This window comes from Dermochelys coriacea, chromosome 2 (assembly GCF_009764565.3).
Source record: "Dermochelys coriacea isolate rDerCor1 chromosome 2, rDerCor1.pri.v4, whole genome shotgun sequence".
Lineage (NCBI taxonomy): Eukaryota > Metazoa > Chordata > Testudines > Dermochelyidae > Dermochelys > Dermochelys coriacea.
The window spans coordinates 250922725-250946877 of NC_050069.1; the positions used below are offsets into that span (position 1 = coordinate 250922725).

The 24153-nt window shown below is 39.2% G+C and overlaps 1 protein-coding gene across 2 annotated transcripts in view; it reads left to right on the forward strand.

Annotated features, from left to right (window-relative positions):
• PTPRN2 (protein tyrosine phosphatase receptor type N2) overlaps positions 1–24153 on the forward strand; it is a 992764-nt gene that overhangs the window by 404889 nt on the left and 563722 nt on the right. For both annotated transcript variants that reach the window (XM_038390254.2, XM_038390255.2), the window contains exons 8-9: positions 1347–1387; positions 6598–6989. In XM_038390254.2, coding sequence (XP_038246182.1) covers positions 1347–1387; positions 6598–6989 — 433 coding nt within the window. The remainder of the gene's footprint in view (positions 1–1346; positions 1388–6597; positions 6990–24153) is intronic.

The window sequence follows — 24153 nt, forward strand, 5'->3', positions numbered from 1 at the left end:
AGACATGTATGCAAGGTAAATGTGGCTATTTGTGAGCTCTGGATCTTCAAGCTCCATAAGCAGGATAAAAGGTAAATTGTTCTATGTTATTAGGCCTAATTTCTCATTCTTGAGAATGAGATGTTTAAACAAAATGATAATAACATTATAATAATTCTTTTTATTCCAAGAATCTTGTTTTTAAATATATAAATGATAAAGCAAAAACATTTACCCTATTTTGCTTTACAAGTAATCAGATTTCTGTGTACCATAATTGCATGCAGACGAAATTCTCAGACAAGCAAATATATACAAGCAACTTCTTCCTCTCCCTGCTCAGGAAACTAAGGAGATTCGTTATACTTATTTGGTTGTGTTTGAACACAGATTTTTGGTGGTCCAGTAATCAGTAATCCAGCTACTGTGGTTTTCATTAAAAATGCTACATTTTCTATGCAGAAAGATGTGATATATTACAGTTTCTCCTTACCCCTCTTGTATGGTAGGAAATGCTGCAGTATCTCAGATACCACCACCACTGTGTGGTATTTTCTGGCAAATGTTGACTTTTAAGTTACTATCTTTTATTTGTTTTTTTATTTATTTATTAATGGGAACAGAACTCTTGACAGTAGAAGTATAGCCCAAATTCCTACTAATATGGATTTAGAGATATTATTTTATTTTTTATGATCACTACTGTGTCTGGTTTAAAATGAAACAGTCCTATGGGTTTGCCCTGAGTCACACCGGGACAAATTACTGAGATACAGTTCTTAATCTTTTTCAAAAGAAGAACCATTGACTTCAGAGAGTGATGTGATTGCAAAGTCTGACTATAATTTAACTGCAGGATGTGGTTCATTTCTGAAGTCTCTGCAGCATGGACAGAAATAAGTTTTTTTTTGTTCCTTCATAATATCATAGTCATATCAGCATCTGTCAACCAAAAAGCGCGTGCACAATGAATACATTGCTTCTGTTTGTTTATGTATATAATTATGATACTGCTGCTAGCTAGAGTCATTTTATTGATTTTTTTTTTCTGAGGCATTGGTAAACAGTGGTAAAAGTAATAAGCAATACCACTACAGTAGTTAGCATAATACACTGCTAATTTGACTCTAATTGTGCTGTTTCTGTTGATATTGCATTAGTTTGCTGTCCAAATGCAGCTAAAAGAACAAAACTGAACTATACTTTTTACTTTATCCTTTCACTAGAGCATCTTAATATTTAATCTCTAGTAAAGAAGCTATCATTAAAAAAGTAGAGTAGTCCATGAGTAGTCTGTGTTTTAAAAATAAACAAAAAAAAAGTTCTGTGTTTTATAACTACATGTATACACTGTTTATGTTTTACAGATAATGGAGAACATGAAGAAGATGCCAGAGCTGATAAAAAGGTAAAGTTTGTTAGACCAAATATTCCACACTATCATGTCAGTAATTATTTCTCTGTAGTATTATTTTGAGGCATAAAATAAAACATTCAAATTGATATAATTCTTATTTATTTACAAAATGTACCCACTCTTGATTTATACATAATGTACATAAATTGAATAGATGTTCAATTAAAATTTAACTAAACTGCGAACCAGAAGAAAAATATCCCAGTTTAGCATCCTCTCAAACAAAAGCTTGGGAATAGATCCTGAATGTCAGACAAACTCAGGCTCCCACAGGAACTGAATTCAAGCACTGAGGAATCTTATTGAAAATATCCTTTTACCGGTCCCACAAATCTCAAATCTGGGGAATGTTAGCAATAGTGACTCAGGTGACATCTCCTGTTGAGATGGAATATGAGTAAAGAGGCTCTGTCTGAGGAAACATTTTAGCAGGAAAAATGATGAGATCTTAAATCTCAAGGATTCAAAATTGACTTCCATTAATTGGGTTTCTGTATCATCACCCTTTCACCTCCCCATGCAGGGATAAAATCTGATCAAACCGATGAACATGAGAGGAGAGATTTTCAGGACTCATCCTCTTGTGGACAGAAAAACCAGGATCCAGAAAGACAAATTGACCCCAAACTGTGACACCAGGCTTGAGACTTCAGCTAAGCAGCAAATTTGAGGATATTTTTGTGAGCCTTGGCTCGGAACTTAATTCATTCACTAGTCCTTTTGAGTATCAATTCTTTTTCTGGGTTGCATGTAGAAAAATTAACTCAGGGAAGAGTTTTGGCAAACCGAAATGAGAAATTCTATGTGATGTACTATGTCAACTGTCAGCTTGTAGCTAGACCTACCTTAGTTTGTCAAGAAGCCATCCATGATGTGTTTATAACCAGGTCTCTCCAACAGCTGTCCATATACCAGGCAAGAAGAATACACTAGTGGACCAATTCAGCTGGAATTTCAACCATCCACAAAAAATTGCTCTGAAGAACAAAGTACTGCACTTATATATTCATAGATATTAAGGTCAGAAGGGACCATTCTGATCATCTAGTCCGACATCCTGCACAGCGCAGGCCACAGAATCTCACCCACCCACTCCTATGAAAAACCTCACCCATGTCTGAGCTATTGAAGTCCTTAAATCATGGTTTAAAGACTTCAAGGAGCAGAGAAGCCTCCCTCAAGTCACCCATGCCCCATGCTACAGAGGAAGGCGAAAAACCTCCAGGGCTTCTCCAATCTCCCCTGCAGGAAAATTCCTTTCCAACCCCAAATATGGCAATCAGCTAAACCCTGAGCATATGGGCAAGATTCACCAGCCAGATACTACAGAAAATTCTTTCCTGGGTAACTCAGATCCCATCCATCTAATATCCCATCTCAGGGGATTAGTCCTGTTTACCCTGAATATTTAAAGATCAATTACTTACCAAAATCACATTATCCCATCATACCATCTCCTCCATAAACTTATCAAGTAGAATCTTAAAACCAGATAGATCTTTCGCCCCCACTGCTTCCCTTGGAAGGGTATTCCAAAAGTTCACTCCTCTGATGGTTAAAAACCTTCGTCTGATTTCAAGTCTAAACTTCCTGGTGGCCAGTTTATACCCATTTGTTCTTGTGTCCACATTGGTGCTGAGCTGAAATAATTCCTCTCTCTCTCATATATTTATCCCTCTGATATATTTATAGAGAGCAATCATATCTCCCCTCAACCTTCTTTTAGTTAGGCTAAACAAGCCAAGCTCCTTAAGTCTCCTTTCATAAGACAAGTTTTCCATTCCTCGGTCATCCTAGTAGCCCTTCTCTGTACCTGCTCCAGTTTGAATTCATCCTTTTTAAACATGGGAGACCAGAACTGCACACAGTATTCTAGGTGAGGTCTCACCAGTGCCTTGTATAATAGTACTAAAACCTCCTTATCCCTACTGGAAATGCCTCTCCTGATGCATCCCAAAACCGCATTAGCTTTTTTCACAACCATATCACACTGGCAGCTCATAGTCATCCTATGATCAACCAATACTCCAAGGTCCTTCTCCTCTTCCGTTACTTCTAATTGATGCGTCCCCAATTTATAACTAAAATTCTTGTTATTAATCCCTAAATGCATAACCTTACACTTCTCACTATTAAATTTCATCCTATTAGTATTACTCCAGTTTACAAGGTCATCCAGATCCTCCTGTATAATATCCCGATCCTTCTCTGAATTGGCAATACTTCCCAGCTTTGTATCATCTCCAAACTTTATTAGCATACTCCCACTTTTTGTGCCAAGGTCAGTAATAAAAGACTAATAAGATTGGTCCCAAAACCGATCCCTGAGGAACTCCACTGGTAACCTCCCTCCAACCTGACAGTTCGCCTTTCAGTAGGACCCGTTGCAGTCTCCCCTTTAACCAATTCCTTATCCACCTTTTGATGTTCATGTTGATCCCCATCTTCTCCAATTTAACTAATAATTCCCCATGTGGCACGGTATCAAACGCCTTACTGAAATCTAGGTAAATTAGATCCACTGCATTTTCTTTATCTAAAAAATCTGTTACTTTTTCAAAAAAGGAGATTAGGTTGGTTGGCACGATCTACCTTTTGTAAAACCATGTTGTATTTTGTCCCATTTACCATTGACTTCAATGTCCTTAACTAATTTCTCCTTCAAAATTTTTTCCAGGGCCTTACATACTACAGATGTCAAACTAACTGGCCTGTAGTTACCCAGATCACTTTTTTTTCCTTTCTTAAAAATAGGAACTATATTAGCAATTCTCCAATCATTCGGTACTATTCCTGAGTTTACAGATTCATTAAAAATTCTTGCTAATGGGCTTGCAATTTCAGGTGCCAAATCCTTTAATATTCTTGGATGAAGATTATCTGGGCCCCCCGATTTAGTCCCATTAAGCTGTTTCAGTTTCGCTTCTACCTCATATATGGTAATATCTACCTCCATATCCTCATTCCCATTTGTCATGCTACCATTATCCCTAAGATCCTCTTTAGCCTTATTAAAGACTGAGGCAAAGTATTTGTTTAGATATTGGGCCATGCCTAGATTATCTTTAACCTCCACTCCATCCTCTGTGTTTAGCGGCTCCACTTCTTCTTTCTTAGTTTTCTTCTTATTTATATGGCTATAGAACCTTTTACTATTGGTTTTAATTCCCTTTGCAAGGTCCAACTCTACTCGACTTTTAGCCTGTCTCACTTTATCCCTACATGTTCTGACCTCAATTAGGTAGCTTTCCTTGCTGATCCCTCCCATCTTCCACTCCCTGTATGCTTTCTGCTTCTTCTTAATCATCTCTCTAAGATGCTTGCTCATCCAGCTTGGTCTACAACTCCTTCCTATGAATTTTTTTCCCCTTTCTTGGGATACAGGCTTCCGATAGCTTCTGCAGCTTTGATTTAAAGTAATCCCAGGCCTCCTCTACCTTTAGATCCATAAGTTCTTCAGTCCAATCCACTTCCCTAACTAATTTCCTTAATTTTTGAAAGTCAGCCCTTTTGAAATCAAAAAGCCTAGTTGCAGATTTATTTTTGTTAATCCTTCCATTTAGTTTGAACTGAATTAGCTCATGATCACTTGAGCCAAGATTGTCCCCTACAACCATTTCTTCTATGAGGTCCTCGCTACTCACCAAAATTAAATCTAAAATGGCATCCCCTCTAGTGGGTTCAGCAACTACTTGATGAAGGAATCCATCAGCTATCGCATCTAGGAAAATCTGAGCCCTATTATTATTACTAGCACTGGTCCTCCAGTCTATATCTGGGAAGTTAAAGTCTCCCATGATCACGCAGTTTCCATTAGTATTTACTTGATTAAAGACATTAAAAAGGGCTCTATCCATATCCAAATTAGATCCCGGAGGTCTATAGCACACCCCAAGCACTATCGTAGGAGAGGCTTTACTAGTTTTCTTCCCCAATGTAATTTTTGCCCACACAGACTCTGTCTTATCCATTGCATCGCTTCTTATTTCTTTACATTCTACCTCATCATTGATATACAATGCTACTCCACCACCTTTACTTTTGTTTCTGTCTTTCCTAAACAGCACATACCCTTCAATACCTGTAGTCCAGTCATGACTACTATTCCACCATGTTTCTGTTATCCCTATAATATCTGGTTTCACTTCCTGCACCAGTAGCTCTAGTTCCTCCATTTTGTTACCTAGGCTCCTCGCATTGGTGTATAAACATCTTGCTGTTTCATCAGTGGGGTATTCCACAAATAGATCTTTCAGCAACACTTTGAATAGGAGAGGTGACAGAATGGAATACAGCTCTACACAAAAGAACTTCACATGGGGTTTATAAGCAACCAGGCACCCCTCTCTGGGGTAGCCCTAGATATAGCAAAAATTTATGTCATGAACATAGCCCCCTCTGTGAGTTTTCCATGAATATGCCTTGATTTTATGAATTTGTTTATTATTTGACTTCATTAGACACATCAGTTCTATGATCAAATCACAGCCTATGGATTGCTCACAAACTACTTACCACAGCAATTTGCTAGAGACAATTCACTATTCCTGCAGTGTAATAGGACACCTAAGTCACATGGTATTATTTCTGCTCCTGATGAGCTATCTCCTAAAAAGCTATTCAGATATTTTCAGTACCAACATTCATGCAAATATGTATTTGTAAAAGTAATTTGCCTCATTTCTCATTTTCTTGAGGATAAAATTTTACTTTCATCAATATTCACAAAACACAAACATAAGGGACTATAAATACTACCGTATATTGAATTTGAGATTTTGTTTTCAAACAAATATTTCTGAAATCTTATTCTCCCAATTCTATTCTAAGATGTCTCAGAGAACAAAGGTTATCAAGCTGAAAAGAGACATTTCATTTTGAGACAATGCAAGTCCTACAGTTAAAGTTAACACTTATGTCTGACATTGCATATAAAGCTTATAACAATATAAAACCTCTCCCAATATAGTGGAAGCTTTCAAGATTCTTTTCATATTGTGCTATAGTTTTATTTTCAGAATGTAATATATTTACATATACTCTTTCTTCATATAAGCAGATCCTGCAAACACTTATTTACATGAGTAGTCCCAATCGTATGAGTAAGGGTTTGCAGGATTGGGTCCAGGCGTTGTACATGATAAGTAGACCCATGCCTCCATGTGTTTAATGTTACAAAGAGCTCTATTCTTTTAATACAGGAGAACAATTTCGGTTTAAAACTAATGGACTTCTTGAATGAGAAATCATTAACACAAAATCTGCCAGATAAGCCTACTTCTGAAGAGTCTTTTAAGACTGAAACCAAGAAATCAGAAGACTCAGATTCTTCTTCTTCCTCAGAAGAAGAAATGAAGGTTGGTGTTGAAAATGTAAAGAGTGAGACTTTCTCAAGGGAACTGGCAGCTGAGAAGAAAACTGAATATGAACCTGACTCTAAAGAGCTGAATGAGATCCACTACTGGATTAAGAATTCTTTGATGCGGGATGAAAGTGCCTATGAAGAACCTCAAAAAAAAATGGGAGAAGGGCTACAGCTAGAAGTGAAGTCTTCTGAGGAGGAGGAATATGGCTATATTGTGACAGAGAAAGAGTAAGTATAGTAGCAAACTTGCATTGCATTTTTTAAAATGGAGAAATGTAAAGGGGTTGTAACTGATGAAAAATGAATGTAAAAGAGGAAGATGCTATTTACTGTGCCACTTTTTCACACATCAGAAACACTTTGTTGGCAGCCAGCTCAGTACTTTGATGGAAAGTAATATGCACAATATGTCAGTCAGTGTATTTATGGTTACGGATGTGCGCTTTAAATATTTGACTTCAAAGTAGCCTAAATATCAATGCCTGAGTCATTCTTCAGAAAAATGATACACAATAACAAAGCACAACATTTCCTTTGTGGTTCCATTTTCATCTGAAAATAACACAATCCAAACATCATGTACAAAGCTAGCTGAGAATGAAAGATCTAATGATTTCAGGACATGTAACTAATGAATTTGACATTTAATACTATACTTCAAAAAGACAGCGCTTCCCCCCGCCCCCATGTGAAACACAGTGCTTTAAAGAGGGGGGAAACATTTGGAAGTTTAAAGTTTAGACTTTTTTTTTTTTTTTACTTATTTCTTGAATAAAAAGTTTGTGTTTTGTTAGAGGCTCCCCTCAAGTGGTGTTGAAAATGATTAACTGCTAGGATAAATCTATGTTCAGCACCATTATAGAATGTGTGACTGAGACTTCTGTAATGGTGCTGAAAATGGTTTTATCCCCTTCATATGAATAGTTAAATCATTGTCTACAACAATTGAGGAAGGGCCAGGAGGGGACCCATTGCTGACAACCACTGCCAGCAATCTGTTGTTTTCCTAGTGTACACAGGGCCCTACAGAGCAATTGGACAGTATCTGACAGAGAAGCGCAAGGTCCGTTTAGCTAAGGGTTTGATCAGAGTTGTTTTTCAATTTTGGTGCATTAGATTATTTGCTTTTCGGGGTTAGACAGGTAAGGAGTGGTTGTTAACTATTTCTGCTGGTAAGTGGGATACATTTAAAAAATGATGCATTTCAACAACTGTCCTCTTTTCAGATCTTTAGTACCTTTGCTATGGTATTAAGTTCTCCTAGTATAACTCTTGGAATGATTGTTTGTAATGAACTAGTAGTAACAAACACCATTGCCATGTTTTGTAAATGGAACAATATCCTCTATAATGGGATATAGCTATAAGTATGTGTTATGTTGGCATATATTCATACCTAGAGAGAGGGAGACATTGGCACTATAGCTAGAAAAATATTTAATCTACCTGCTTATCTGTAATACAAGTGAAAAAATGATAGGGTTCCATACAATTTCAGAAAATCTGTTTTACATTTTACCCATTATCCTTTGTATGCATGCATGTTTTATTTTTATTTTAAAGTTTCCATTGAACTCTGAAACATTTAAACATTAAGACATGGTAAAAAATATAATAGGGTTCAAGAGCAGGGCTATTTAAAGCCTATTTCTAATATGCCTGCATTTTGGAGCAATGTGCAACATGCGGCAACTTCCCTGAATACTTTTCAGTTAGGGCATTCAAGGTTACAAAGCTAATATTAAGGTTTAATTTATTTAACCCAGTAATAATTTATACACAGTAAATGGACAGGTGAAATGCAATGTCAGATGTAGTACCTAAGTTTAGAATATTATTCTCTGTATGTTATATAGTTTTTTCTTCTTCTCCCACATAAAGCTATACGTTGCCGTTCTTAATATGTTGGGTTTTTTTATTAGCCAAACTGTTTTGTAATGATGAAGCTTCATATTTACAGCTGAAACCAGTAGTCAGCTAGCAAAAAATGAAAAAGTCCTACATATTTATAAACTGGGGATGTCAGCTTGAGTTTTTTTACATTCTGATCTCAAAATGCAACTGAAAAGATTGCACTCAGTGGTATAGTTGACAGATGTCAGAGGTGATTCATTCACTATTAGATTCTCAGGCTTCCTTGGCTTTGCAAGTGTGACCCAAGGAGATATTTAAGATTGTGGCATTGAACTTCTCAGATGACAGCTTTTAATTGCGCCACAAAGCAGAGATAATATTTCCATGTAATTCTTAAAGAAAAGATTTGTGATAGTTTAAAGTCTTGTCATAATGGCAGCCTGGTTGTCACTAGCAAGAACAATAGGTCACTCCTGCTGTTTCGTCTACTGACCTTTCAGATGCTGAGAGCAGTACAATCTATACCAACCGTACTATCCATCTGGGCTAATCTTAGGAACAAATTGACAGTTTGTGTAGGCAATTGTCTAGAAAATCCTCTTGGGTGCTGCTTCAGCACTTTATTATTGTGAGAAACCAATCAAAATGGGTTATTTCCATTATTTACTGTTTGTCCCCTTTAAAAAATTGGAACTACTTCTGTAGATGCTTTTTTATATGGGATTTGTCCTTCCTGGAAGTGTTAACTCTTTCTGCTAATTGTAGGTCTAGTCTATGGCAAATTTACAAGAAGAAAAATAATTTAAAGGACGTTATTTTATATGTTTTTAACTTTGGTGCTATAATTATAAAAGTTTCTCATATTATGACACGGATGCATTGTTAAGGACTCCAAAATTAAGGATAAATAATTATTTTGCTTTTGAGAGTGCCATTAAACCTCCCCCTTTTTTCCCTTCTGTTCAAAAATGGAAAAATTCTTCTTAACAGAAAATAAAAATGCCAAAATAAAGTGCATTTTGACATATAGTCCCATGAAAAGGAGAACGAAAGCGCTCCCACATCTACATATATTTTAGCCTGTGGGAGTGTGCACTGGGTTGGAGACTAGGAGACCATGACCAACATTCTTTTAAATGGGTGCCTAAAGTTAGGCTCCCAAGTCCATTTTTAGGCATTCAGCAGTAGGGCTGGTTGGGAAATTTTTAACAAAATAGTTTTCTATTGGAAAATGCTGGATTGTCAAAATTAAAACTTTTCATGAGAACATACCAGTTTTGACAAAACTTTCCTTAGGTCCCCAATGGAATTTCTGGTCAAAATCAGAGAGCCACCCAAGAATAATCAATAATTTGGGAAAAACAGCAGAGTAAGGACTTTGAACTTAGGTCTCCTATATCCCAGGACTGTGCCCTAACCACTGAGCTAATGACTATTCTAGCACAGGGAAGTGTGGTCTTTCTCTCTGTTTTTTTTTTTTTTTTTTACAAAAAACTTCAAAGGGTCTCAATTCCATCCTGATATAAAATAGGACAAATTCTGAAATCTTGAAAAATTTACAAGACAAGAAATAGTTTCCCACCCAGCTCAACTCAGCCGCTTCTGTTTGAGTGATTTCAAGCTTCTGGATGCTCAGTAGTTTGAATTATCAGGCTTTGTACAGGTTTGGATGTATGGAGTTAGGACGCTAACTTTGAACATCCATTTTTGAAAATATTGATCCAGGAGTTCAAATCTCAACTCTTCTGCAGATTGGCCTTAATAATTCTGTATGCTTCACAGCCTTTATTACTAAGCCAGGCTTTAGGTGTCATTTGCCCCATTTTTTATTTGGAGCATGATTCTGGGAGATTGCACAAGGTTACTCTGAGAATAGGTTTCATCTGTTCATCATCAGAAGACTACCATGATGGATATCCACTTACCATAATGAAAAACCACAACCCATCCCCAGAACCTAGAGGCAAAAAAGCACAGAGTTACTAAAGAAATATATAGGTAATCAACAGTCATATGTGAATGATACATGTACTGCATGTAACCCTTCTGCCAGGTGATGCCAGCAAGAGGTTCCTCTTAACAAGACAAAGCCCCCACCCAGTAATCTGGAAAAACTAAACACCTCCCCTTGCCTCCACTAAGAACCAGTGCTTCCCCACTCACAATGACTGAGTTTGTCTAAAAAAAGAAAGCTCTTAATAAAAGGGAGAGGGAACCCAGCATTAATTTGGGAAAACACTGCAAAAATGACTTGAAAGTACAAAACCAGAAAGTGAAATACCCACCCCACGGTATTTTAGGAAGTGTCCTTTTTCTCAGTTTCCCACCTTGTGGTATGAACATCCCAGGGACAAATGTCTCTTTAACATGCCGCTCCCCTTTCCCTCCGCTCCCTGCTCCAGTTTGTTATCCAAGGTCAGCAACGTCCCCAGAGTCCAGGGATGCAATTGGGTGGATTTGCCTCCTGCCCCAAAGGGGAGAGGCTGGTTGAGTGATGCCTGTGCTTTTGCTCACCTGTGTTTCTGCTGTCTCTGCCTCTGCTTGTCGCTGTCATTGCTGTCATACCTCCTGTTGCTCAGAGCTTTAACCTTAACTGCTGCCTTTCACTGCAGTGCTGTGTTCTGCGGTTCCACCAGAGAGGCCAGTTCTCAGTGATTTCAACTCTTTAGTGATTTCACTGGGTAGTGAGGAGCCTCTCTGCTGCTGCCTATTTTACATTGTCTTTTCACCACAACACTGTCTACCAGGTCTAAGATTCAGCCCTCTTAGTTTAGCTTATCAATGAGTTCAGCTCTAATGGTAACTGAGAAAGAACCAGGACTCTCAAATGAATCTAGGCAGCTCTGTTGTTAAACACGGGAGATGGGGAGGGATGGAAGGAGCAAATGGCTTCTGGGACCCTTTAAACAGGTCTACACCACCAGGTAGGAACACTTGTCCCAACCCCCTCTGACTTTAACTTGGATTTGGCATCACTACCCCTGTTTAGCAAGTGAGATTAACATTTAGGGTGCCCCTCCTCAATCAGGGCATGTTAAGTACAGTCCTGCCATTCTTTGCTTATATAATAAGGATAACAACATTTCATTACCCTTGCCTTTAATATCAAAGTTAATTTTAACCCTAAACAGCCAAAACTGATCACTTTGGCAACACAGGTCTGTCTGCTGATACCCAAGACAGAGTAGGTGTGTCTATGCACATACAGTCTGCTCCTGAGGTCTTTCCCCATAATTCATCACTAGATGTCAGGGGAGAACTCTTTCAGACCCTGTTTATATACATAATCATAACATAGTACAGTATGGAGAACAGGGAAAGAGGTCTGTGGGCCTCATTTAACCTTTGGGTTGCACTTTGGACATCTCTGAATTAGAGTCTGGGATTAGTCTGTGAGATTTATGCTTTATTTTTGTATACAGTGTTAATAACTAAAATTGAACTACTGCAGTATCGCCTAACACTGTGTAGTAAATTTTGGTAAACATTGCTATTTTTAATGGCAATGACAGTACAGTTCATTACAAAAAAGTAGTGTATTTAGTGCTCAGGAGAGATCCTGGAAGGTGAATCCTAAAGCTCTGAAGTCCTGTAAGTACAGTACAGTCAGTTACAATGCAGGCTTCCCTACACTGCTTCAGCAATATACCTCAATTCTGTACTATCTTACTGATGAGCAGACAGGCCTCAAGATAAATCGTTTATTATGAACAGAAACTATGTACAGAAATGAGGTAACAAAACTTCCTACTACTCTGGGTAGCTGCAGCCTGCAACTGCCCTGTCCTGGGTTTCTTTCTTTCTTTCTTTCTTTCTTTCTTTCTTCTTTCTTTCTTTCTTTCTTCTTTCTTTCTTTTTCTTTCTTTCTTTCTTTCTTCTTTCTTCTCTTTCTTTCTTCTTTCTTTCTTCCAGCAGGAAGTGCATCATAGTCACAGGAAACCAAAGTCTGCGTCTAGAGCGTAGAGGAAGTATGGTATCTTTACACTTCCTGAATTACTTATTCTATAGTGCATCTTCCCTTTTTTAGATCCCTTTTAAAATTTCTTTATTGAACTAAAACACTTTTGAATAAAACTAAAAAACTATTACAAATAGAATAAAATATTTAACAGTCCATTGCTCTAACAAAACATTAACATGTCTTGATCAGCCCCATAGGGCACTTAAGCAATCTTCCCACTTTGCTGCATTGCAGAACCTCTTTAGGCAAGTCCTAGTCTGTAACCGACTGTTCACTTTCATAGGCAATAACAGGGTCAGTTTGTGAACTGTTTTCTATTTGTGTTTCTGCTTTTACTTTACTTTTCTCTGCCAAGAACATAAGAACGGCCATACTGGGTCAGACCTAAAGTCCATCTAGCTCAGTATCCTGTCTTCCGACAGTGGCCAATGCCAGGTGCCCCAAAAGGAATGAACAGAACAGGTAATCATCAAGTGATCCATCCCCTGTCACCCATTCCCAGCTTCTGGCAAACAGAAACTAGAGACACCATCCCTGCCCACCCTGGCTCATAGCCTTTGATGGACCTATCCTCCATGAACTTATCTAGTTCTTTTTTGAACCCTGTTATAGTCTTGGCCTTCACAACATCTTCTGGCAAGGAGTTCCACAGATTGACTGCGCATTGTGAAAAATACTTCCTTTTGTTTGTTTTAAACCAGCTGCCTATTAATTCATTTGGTGACCCCTAGTTCTTGTGTTATGAGAAGGAGTAAATTACACTTCCTTATTTACTTTCTCCACACCAATCATGATTTTATAGACCTGTATCATATCCCCCCTTAGTCGTCTCTTTTCCAAGCTGAAAAGTCCCAGTCTTATTAATCTCTCCTCATATGTCAGCTGTTCCATACCTGTAATCATTTTTGTTGCCCTTTTCTGAACCTTTTCAGATGTCAGGTATCTTGAGCAGTGTCCTACAATTCTTTTGTAAGATTTTGCCTTCATCTGTGATCACTGAGTATGAGCAATGTGACTCTTCTTTGATCACTGTGGCTTTGACAGGCCAGAGCCCATCTTGCCAAATTGTCACTGAGGTTTTGTTTCTAACTGGAAGAGGACTTGCTCCTTTATTGTAATATTTTGTCCGATTATACTTTCCCTGTTTTTTCCGCCCTATCACAGACTCCTTTGTTAGCCATCCTTTGGGGTTCTTTTGTTTTTGTTCCATATCTGGTCATCAAGTATTTATATGTCTGTTGCAGAGGAGTTCAGCAAGAGGCTTTCCACATTGCAGTGGGCAGATTTGTAGCTGAGTAGTGATAAATATAGATCTTCCCTTGCATCCATTGCTTTTTTTTAGTAAGTTCTCCACTATGTACTCCACATTCAGCTAATCCATTGATTTGAGCATATTTTGGAGTAGGTGTCTCATGAAAATCAGGCATTTAAGCAAAGTTCAGGAATTCCTTTTTCTTGAACTGTGGTTCATTGTCAATTATTACTGTTTTTGGAATTCTATGAGATACAAATATAGGTTTAACATGCCTGACAATTGTTACTGCTGTGGGTACTTCAAGTGTCACTGCTTTAGGGAAATTGGTAAAATAGTCCATTGTAACAAGGTGATCATGTCTTCCCAATTCCAACTTTGTCTCATGGAATTACAAGTTTGTGTGGTATCTTTCAGCTAGGAATCTCTGTATTTCTGACATGTTCCACAGCTGCTCATCATTTCTTCTCTGTCGCTATTCATCTCTGGCCAGAATACAACTTCTCTAGCTCTCCTTTTTTGATTTGATCATTCCCAGATGCCCTTCGTGTATTTGTTCCAATATTTTCTTTCTCATCACTGTGGCAACCATGAACTGTGTGCCCTTCAAAAGCACCCCTGCAATCACTGAAAGCTCATTTTATAGTGGAATATGCAGGTGGGAAGTGTTGATTTCCCCCCTCCTTTGCTTAATGCTTGCAGTATTTCTTCTTTAGCTCTTTTTATCTCCAGTTCATCCCATATGCCTGAAGATAAAGTATGTGACATTTTTTCATGTTGACATGTATGTTTACTGCTTGTTCCAGATCATTAGGCTGTGTATTGTCAGATGGAGCACATGCTCTTGAGAGTGTGTCTGCCATGACTAAGTGGCACTCATGTTGGAACTCCAGGGACACATCAGACTTCTGTATTTTCAAAAGTAGACTCTGCATCCTTGGAGGTGCTTCTCCGAGTCACTGTTTGTGTAATGCAATCAGTGGATTGTTTCTGCTCTGAAACTAAAGATAGAGAAAGTAGTGACACCTTGTATATCTATATACCAGGCCTAATGTTATTTTTTCAATTTGTACATACATCTTCTGTGTGGCTGTCATAGCCCTATATGCATACAAGACTGGAAACCAGTCAGTTCCAAGACATTTTACTAGTACTGCTCCGAGCCCTCTTTTTGAGACATCCGTGAAGAGTTTGATGTCTTTAAGTGGGTCAAAAAATTGCAGCACTGGAGCTGATGTCAGAATGTGCTTTAAGTCTATTGAACTCTCTTTTATGCTCTGGTATTCAGGCCCATTCCGTGACCTTGTGGAGGTGATGTCTTAGGTGGGTTGTGTGAGCTGTATAGTTAGGTGTGAATTTGCCGACATAATTCAACATGCCTATCAGCCCTTGAATTCCCTTTTTATGTTCAGATTTCCGCATGTTCGGTATTGCCTAAATCTTCGATTCATCAGGAAAGATTCCCTTTGGGGTCAGTCTCTCTCACAAGTATGTTATTTCCATTGCTTGAAATTGAGATTTGGCCTTACTCAGTTTAAGGTTATACATTCTCACAATTTCCAGTACTCTCTTTAGTCATTCCTGATGTTCAGTGGGGACAGTGGGGGGTTGAGCCTAAGGCTGGCAGTACTTCCTAGTGGAGATATTCTGGACTCTGTAGTCCAGTGGCAAGAATCAGTGACTGCTTTGCCTAGTGGCTGAAGTCAATGGCTGTGTCTCCCAATGGCAAGAAGCAATAGCTATTTTGCCTAATGGCGTAGCTGTTGCCTCAGTCGCTCAATGGCAAGAGTCAATGGATTCTTTGCCTAGCAGCTGGAGTCAGTGGTTGTGTTACCCGATGGCAAGAGTCAGTGGCCAGAGGTAGGGGTACCCGGCTCTCTGTGCTCTCCGTGCTCCACCGGGTTCCAAGCCAGGGTCCAAAGAAACAATAATGCAAAATGTACTGCCTAGAGGGCAGGTACCCTGGTATCTGCTCCCTAGGCCACTTCCTACCCCAGCTTCGGTTCCCCTACTGGTGCCACTGGTCTGTCTTGGGATCCCCCTAGGAGTTTTCTCAAGCCACTCTGCCCCTGTGAGCGGCAGCTCACTGTCATCAGCCTCCATGGCTGAAGGGCCTGTGTCAGTTTGCACGTAAGACCTGGTCCCAGCAGATTGGAGCCTCGGCAGCTTCTCTGGAGGAGGCTGCAACTGCTCTCCTGCTCTGTCTGCCCAGACTGAGCTGAGCTGCTCTGTTTTGTGCTCTACCTCCACTGTGAGCAAGCCCAGCAGGGGTGGTTGGGCAAGGCCTCCTTTGTCCAGAGTAACTCCTTAACCCTCTCTTCACCAGGGTGTGGTTTGTACACTCTGTCACACATCAATGTACACTTTCACACCTCCTACTATCATCTGGCTGTTTATGAAGTGATACACTTTTGGAGCTGAATATATTCCAAAAGGCAGTCTTAAGAAGCAGTATCTGTCAAATGTTGTGTTGAAAGTGCAGATCTTAGGGGTCTGTGTCCAAAGAGAATCTGTCAAAAGCATGCTAATGCATCTGATTTGCATAAAAATTTGGCTTCTACCATCTCGGACAGTAGGTCACTTCTTGTGGACAAGTGGAAGTGTTCTCTTGTTATGTTTTTGTTCAGTTCCTTAAGGTTCATACACAGCCATAGTCCCCTTCCTTACTAAGCAGTGATCCCCACTGGTTGGTTCTTTTATTCTCTAAACCAGGGGTCGGCAACCTTTGAGAAGTGGTGTGCCGAGTCTTCATTTATTCATTCTAATTTAATGTTTCGCATGCCAGTAATACATTTTAACATTTTTAGAAGATCTCTTTCTATCAGTCTGTAATATATAACTATGTTTTATGTAAAGTAAATAAGGTTTTTAAAATGTTTAAGAAGCTTCATTTAAAATTAAAATAAAATGCAGAGCCCCCCGGACCGGTGGGAAGGACTGGGCAGTGTGAGTGCCACTGAAAATTAGCTCGGGTGCCGCCTTTGGCACACATGCCATAGATTGCCTACCCCTGCTCTAAACCATTTGCCGTCATGTTTTTCAGCAATGCTTCTAGCCTCTTTCTTAAGGCTTGTGGAATTTTTCATGTGGCAGGTACCATCAGTTCTGCATCTTCTCTTAATGATATTTTGTATGTTATTGGGAGGCACCCATTTCCAGTGAATATATCTTTCATATCTGGTTATGTGTTGTGTTTCTGTCTCTCTCTGGCAGATATCCTCTTAACAAGACCAAGATGCATTATATACAACTAGAGCTTCTGTGCTTGCCACAATTAAGAGCAGGGCAATATTTTGCTCATCCTCCAGTTATATGCCCCTGTGGCTTTTATATACAGTGTAAATTACTGTATGAACCTTTTCTAGCCATTTTCAGCATTTCCCCTGATTCTCAGTGCCAGTAGAGAGTTACTTGAAATTGCACAGTATCTGTAGCAGCCATTTCAGTGTTTCCTCTCACTGGGCCTTCCAGGATGCTGTGCCTTCCAGTCCTGATACCATGTAGTATTTTACTCATACTGACTCAAAGGGGTCAAGGTAAACCCTTTTTATTAACAGAATCTATGTACAGCAATAAGGTAACAAACTTCCTACTACTTTGTGTACCTAATGAGGTTCTGGTAACGCACACGGCTGCTACTCTGAAGCACATCTAATGGTCCCTCTCCCCAGCCTAAAGGGAGGAGCTAACAGACCTAGGTCTCAATTGAATATGGGAGACAACAAATGAAATAACAAGGACAGGAGTGAGGGTCACAGAGTCAAAGCAGGGATCCAGAGAGGAACACAGAGCAGAGAACCCGTACAGCACCCACTGCTCCTTGAAGGCGTCCAGGGAGCCAGTGGACATGGCTCAGAGGAATTTTGCCTGGAGATGTGACCCAAAGGGAGGATCGGAAATAGGACACCTCCCCATGTAACTGCAGCCTGCAACTGCCCTATCCTGTGCTTCTTTGTTTCAGCCCCAGAAGTAAGTGCATCACAAGAAACCAAAGACTGCATCTTGATTATCACTACAAAAGGTTTTTCTCCCCCCCCCCATGCTCTCCTGTTGGTAATAGCTCACCTTAAGTGATTACTCTGGTTACAGTGTGTATGGTAACAACTATTGTTTCATGTTCTCTATGTATATAAATCTCCCCACTGTATTTTCCACCGAATGCACCCGATCAAGTGAGCTGTAGCTCACGAAAGCTTATGCTCAAATAAATTTGTTAGTCTCTAAGGTGCCACAAGTACTCCTTTTCTTTTTGCGAATACAGACTAACATGGCTGCTACTCTGAAACCTGCATCTAGAGTGTACAGGAAGTGTGGCATCTCTGCACTTCCTGAAGGACTAACTCTAGCACAAATTTGCTCCTGGAGGGGCTTAACTATGGGGAAGGAGAGCAGTTTGGTTTCTATGCCTGTCCAATTTTTGGAGTCTCTCCTGAGTGCCAGATACTTTTTTTGTGATGTAGACACCTACACACTAAAAACGGGAGTGAAATTAAATCATTTCATAAACAGAAGACCGCCTAACAGCCATCAGAGGGTAAAATTCTCTATACTCATCTTTGCTGGACTAGAACCAGCCATCTAGAGTTATGAGGCATAGTATTCCAATCCCAGTCTTTTGAGCCAAAGAAATGTGTCTCCTGAGGAAATTAATTCAGAGAAATCAGAGTGTAATTTGTAACATTATGAAGTTCGGTTTCAGAGTAGTATCTGTGTTAGTCTGTATCCGCAAAAAGAACAGGAGTACTTATGGCATCTTAGAGACTAACAAATTTATTAGCGCATAAGCTTTCGTGGGCTACAGCCCACTTCGTTGGATGCATAGAATGGAACATATAGTAAGAAGATGAGGGACTAAGTCTTAAAAATAACATCATTTTGCGTAATTCAACAGCTTCTCAAGTTTTACCTGATAAGTAAAATTTTTATGTTTCTTTAGTTCATTCTTTCCTTGGATGATAGTGGTCAAGTATTCTTTTCTCAGGTGGACTTGGTACTGTCCCCCCCCCTTTTTTATGTTACCACTTAAATTCCCTGTCACAAGCAAAGCACACTCTAGCTGCAACAATTATACCGGAGATGGATGATTATGTTTAGGATATTCCCAATTCCAGAAAACATGTTTCTGCCAATGACAAAGTGCAAGTGTGGGTTCCCTCCTCCCCTTTCTTTTGTTAACCATACCATTATGGTAGATGGTAGTATATGTCTTGAAATGAATATACCACAAGTACAGGCTGGTTTGGTGTTACATTTCCATAATAACTCTGGAGAGCTTATCCTTCTCCACTTCTGCATTACTGTTACCTTTCCATGATATAGTAATCTCCATTGACCTTCATAGTCTGACCACTGAAATTGTTTTTTGCAAAGTGTCATCTGTGTTATAAATTGGTCTGGACTTGAATCTGTCTGAATTAAGAGGTTTAAATTTCACACCTACTGGTGATGGGAAGGGAGGGAACAGAAAATGTGCAAAGTGGAGATTTGCTGTATTGTCGAAACAGAAATATGTTTAAGAATGTTCAATATCCTAATAAAGTGTGAGAGGAAACAAGAATGGAGAAAACTGTAGCTAGATACAGTAAGTTGAAGTGTTTTTAAAATCATTATTTCTAGGTTTGTTGTGATATTAGGCAGTTCCCATAAGATTTTCATAGAAGAGCCATACCCAGATATGACTCAGTTACCGCACACTTGCACAAATCAGATTAAATGTGAGTCATGTGGCTTTTTTGCTCTAAAAATTAAAATGTATCATAGTTTAACCAAAGCCATGTACAAATCATATAAGGGTCTCTTAACATTACTAAGCTGACTTATATTCCTGGTTTGATTTTTTTATGGGTATCAAGCTGAGTATTTTAAGAGATGAGAAACTAAGTGCAGGGAAGCTACACTGAGACATCACTGAAAGGCTAACCTAAACTAAGAAAGGTGAGGAAGGAGTGTCATGGCACCATGAACCTGTTGCTTGTGTGTCCAGACATTCCAAATGAAGCTGGGTGAATAACTGATATTTCAGTTCACTGGTAAGTCTGAAGAATTTGGGGGGGGGCAATAGTTTCAGGTTAAATAAAAAATGAAATTTTTGATTAATCAAAAGTAGAAAAAAATAATTTCTGATCCAGTGAAACATTTTGTTTACCCCAAAAGTCATTTTCAACTGAAAAATCTCAAAGTTTCATTTAAAAAATGTTGAAATTAAATATTTTTGACTTTTTCAGAATTTTTTGGGGGTCTTCAACATGAATAATTTGATGGAACTGAAATGAATTCACACAATGTTTTGGTGTAGCTGAATATGCATTTTTTGCTGAAAAATGTTTTGGATGAAAAATTTTGCTCTCTTCTAATTCAATACAAACTATTCTCTGATTATTCATAGGAGCATCAATGAGAAAGATAAAATAAAATCATTTTCTGTCAGGACTGTCTTGGCTTAGGCTCAAATTTCAGTTCATGTCAACACTGTGAATTACCTTGACTGAAATCACCATACCCAATAGTCACTGCTCCACCATAGACTTCCTGTGCGACTTTGAACTCTTGGACTTATGTCTACACTTAACACACTACAGCGCTGCTGCTTTAGTGCATCAGGATAGATGCTATCTATGCCAATGGTAAGGGTTCTCCTCTCGGTGTAGGTAATCCGCCTCCCTGAGAGGCAGTAGCTAGGTTGATGGAAGAATTTTTCCATCAACCTAGTGCTGGCTACACCAGGGGTTAGCTTGATTTAATTATGCTATTCAGGGGTGTGGATTTTTTCACACCCTGGAGTGACATAGTTAAGCTAACAAAATTTTCTAGTATAGATCAGCCCTTACTCTCTCTATGCCTCAGTTCCACATCTGTAAAATGGGGACCATACTACTTCTCTATATAGCAGAAGTGTTGTGAGGATAAATACATTACAGACTATGAGGTGCTGAAATACTACGGTAATGGGGACCATATAACTATCTTGGATGGATGGATGGATGGATGGATGGATGGATAGCTACCCCACAAAGTGCACACAGATGCACATGCATATTATATATCTGTGATGCATGCAAAAAAGTGGGGAGCTGGAGTCAATGTAGACATAGTTTATTATGGAGGTATCAGTAACTATTCCGTAGTTCAGGCTGCATTGAGATTTTCACATAAATCAAGATTCAAGCAGCTTTTGCAGATGACAATTAGTAGTAGTAGCTTTTGCAGAGGAAACATTTTTAAATTGTCTTTTTAAAAATGTTTTTGTGAGAATCTGATCATTTTTCTGCCTCCCTGTAGCTACAGTACCACTGTCACCACAAACTCTGAAATTCACACACTCCCAGTCTCATAGGATCTCAAGGATAGACCATTTTTCAAATTTTTCTGCTTATAGAAAGAAGAGTTCCCCTTATTCCTCACTCACTTAATTTAGCTCCAAAAAGAAATGCCAGTGGAATTGCCCAGATCCACTGCCATTTTCTAATGCTGCCTTCCTAACTTTCCTGCCCTGTCTCCTACCTTGGCTTCCAGCTACAGCTATTACCAGCCCCTTACCCTACACCTAACTCTGTGCCCCAGCCACTGATTCCCTGTTACAGGACAATCTTCTTCAGCAGGACTGAGTCCAAGTCCAAAGGTCTGCTAAGATCCATCAGAATGGGACAGGATGAGCTACAGGAGGCCCTCCACAGAGAGAAACTGTTTTTGAAGCAAAGCTGCAGATTGTACTACTAACCTCAAATACAACAGGAGATGAATAGGATGCTCTTCATAATGACTATTAAGGAAAATAAGTCACAGAGTAAGGGGCACAGTGTTACATTGGATTAAGATCTGGATGACTGTAAGAGACAATGAATCATTATGAACTGCTGCTTTTCCAAATGTAGAGAGGTCAATAGAGAGGAAGAGGTGGCTGTTAGGAAGAACTAGGAAAGATTTAAATACATTGAGGGATTAAGGAGCACAATGGCAGATGAAATTCCTCTTGGATAAGTGCAACAGAATAATATATAGCAAAACAGGCTTTATAGAAAAAAATCTGTTTAAAAATCTCCTTTCATACACTGGGCTCTGAGAACTTTTGAGGAAAGGTATTTAGGAGTTATTTCAATTAGCTTAATGACGGTATCTGCCGTCTGTAACGTAGTTACAAAACTAGTCAGATAAGCAAGCAAAATGCAGTTATACAAACAAGTAGTATATTTATGCGCATCAGTAGAGGGATAGAAAATCAGTACATAAATTGTAACAATTATAACTCTGTCCAGTTCTGGTTGCTTCAATTAAGAAAGATAAAATTGAGATCAAAGAGGAGTAGAGAAAGGGGAAAGTGGATGATGTGTATTGTGGCACAAATTTTCAAACTTGAAGACTTCAAATATGTAAAAGATTGCTATAAAGAGGTCAGTGATCAGTTGTTGTCCACGTCTGCTGGGTGTAGAACAAGAAGTAATCAGTTCAGTTTGGAGGAAGGGAGATTTAGGTTACATATTAGGAAAAGCTTTCTAGCTATAAGAATAGTTAAGTGCTGGAACAGGTTACCTAAGGAGGTTGTGGAATCCCCATCACTGAAGGTTTTTAAGGACAGCATTGACAAACATCTGTCAGGGATGGTAGATATACTTAATCCTGCCTTGGCATGGTGGGATGGACTACAATGGCCTCTTGAGGTCCCTTCCAGTCCTACGTTTCTGTGATTCTATGACTTAGGCACCTAAATCCATACTCAGGTACTCAAATAAGAGGCCTTATTTTCAGTTGTTTAGACCACCCACAACCCTTTTTCAGAATACAAATTGGCCTGATAAAATATCAGTGAGGTCAAGAGTCCAGCAGGATTTTTAAAAATGGATTAGACATTTTTATGGCTAATGAGAATATGTATAATCACACGAGGTAGGATTATAGAATTAATAATTACATGTATTTATTTTTGAAAGGAACAGAAACCCTCATGCCTTAAGGAGTAAGGCTACAACTGATTGATTTCTCCACTTCATCTTATCTCTGTTTGGATGGAGTAGAGAGGGTGTGGCTGGGGGCGCAGGTCCCCACTCAGAGAGGCCCAATGCTGGTGCAAATTAGCAATGCATGGGACAGCACTTACTTATGCTACTAGCATAAAGTGTCAGGGTGCCAGGGCTAGCTGCACCTTAAACCCTTCCCTACCGGTCCCTCAGAGTGTACCTCCTCACATGTTAGGCCTTGTGCCCTATCTTTTCTCCCAATCTTAGATTGGACCATAGGCTGCAGCCCCCTGAGCACCAGCCTTGATTAATCAGCAGGCCTGTGTTCAGCACGTGCAAGTCTTCCCTACAGGAGCTGTGACCAGTGGCTAATGCAGTGACCAGACAGCTTTCTTAAAATCTTGCTTTAAACTTAACAGTAGGAAGATTGCAAAGCCTAAGAGAAAATAGAGAATTTTAAAACAACAAAAGGCCTTTACTCCAAACCCTTGGCCTCTGGGGTGTGTGTCTTTGGGAACAACTTCTCATGAGCAACTCGAAGTCATCACCCTCTCCCTTCCTTACGAATATTGCTTTTATCTCCCCAAGCTCCTTTATCTTGTTTCCAGGGCATTTCGGTTCTCCTGTGTTCCCCTCTGATCCTACCTAGACAAACTGGTCCATTGAGTTCAGTCGGGGGTTAGATGTAGGACATCAAAGAAAATGGGTCTAGTATTGTCCCACATGAGTGGTAAATGGGTGACTATCTGAAGCTAGTGTGTAGGTAGAGCCAACCTCTGCTTGAATTAACCCCTTCTGTTCATATAAGAAACATGATAACAAACAGATGGGATATATAATATTGATAAGTTCTTACCGAGCAGCTCAAAATCTATCCCATAAATTACCACAAGATCCAGTGCCCACTCTCTGTCCTTCCCAAGCCCTGTGCCTGGAATACAACATTCTCTCCACGCAACATTACACTCGGGGCAGCTTGTGCAAGAAGCATCAAAGTGGCAAGATATCTGCCAGCAGAGTGTCCAGTTCTGTATGCTTATGCAGCACGAAATGGCCTTAGCAGACAGGAGAATCTAGTCCTCAGTTTTGTTTAATCAGAAACGTGGCCTCTAGATGAAACAAAATGATGTCCAATTTTTCTTGCATCTTTCCCATCATTTATTTTTTAAAACACTTTTCCATACACTTTTCCAGACCTGTATTTTATAATGAGATTTTCTAATTTTGGCTTACAGTTCACCCTGCTAAGAAAGGAGTCTTTGAAGTTAGTTTTATGTCATTGTAAGAGGGCATCATTGTAAAATAACAATGAAATTTTATATCATGGGGTAGCCGTGTTAGTCTAGATTTGTAAAAGTGGCAAAGAGTCCTGTA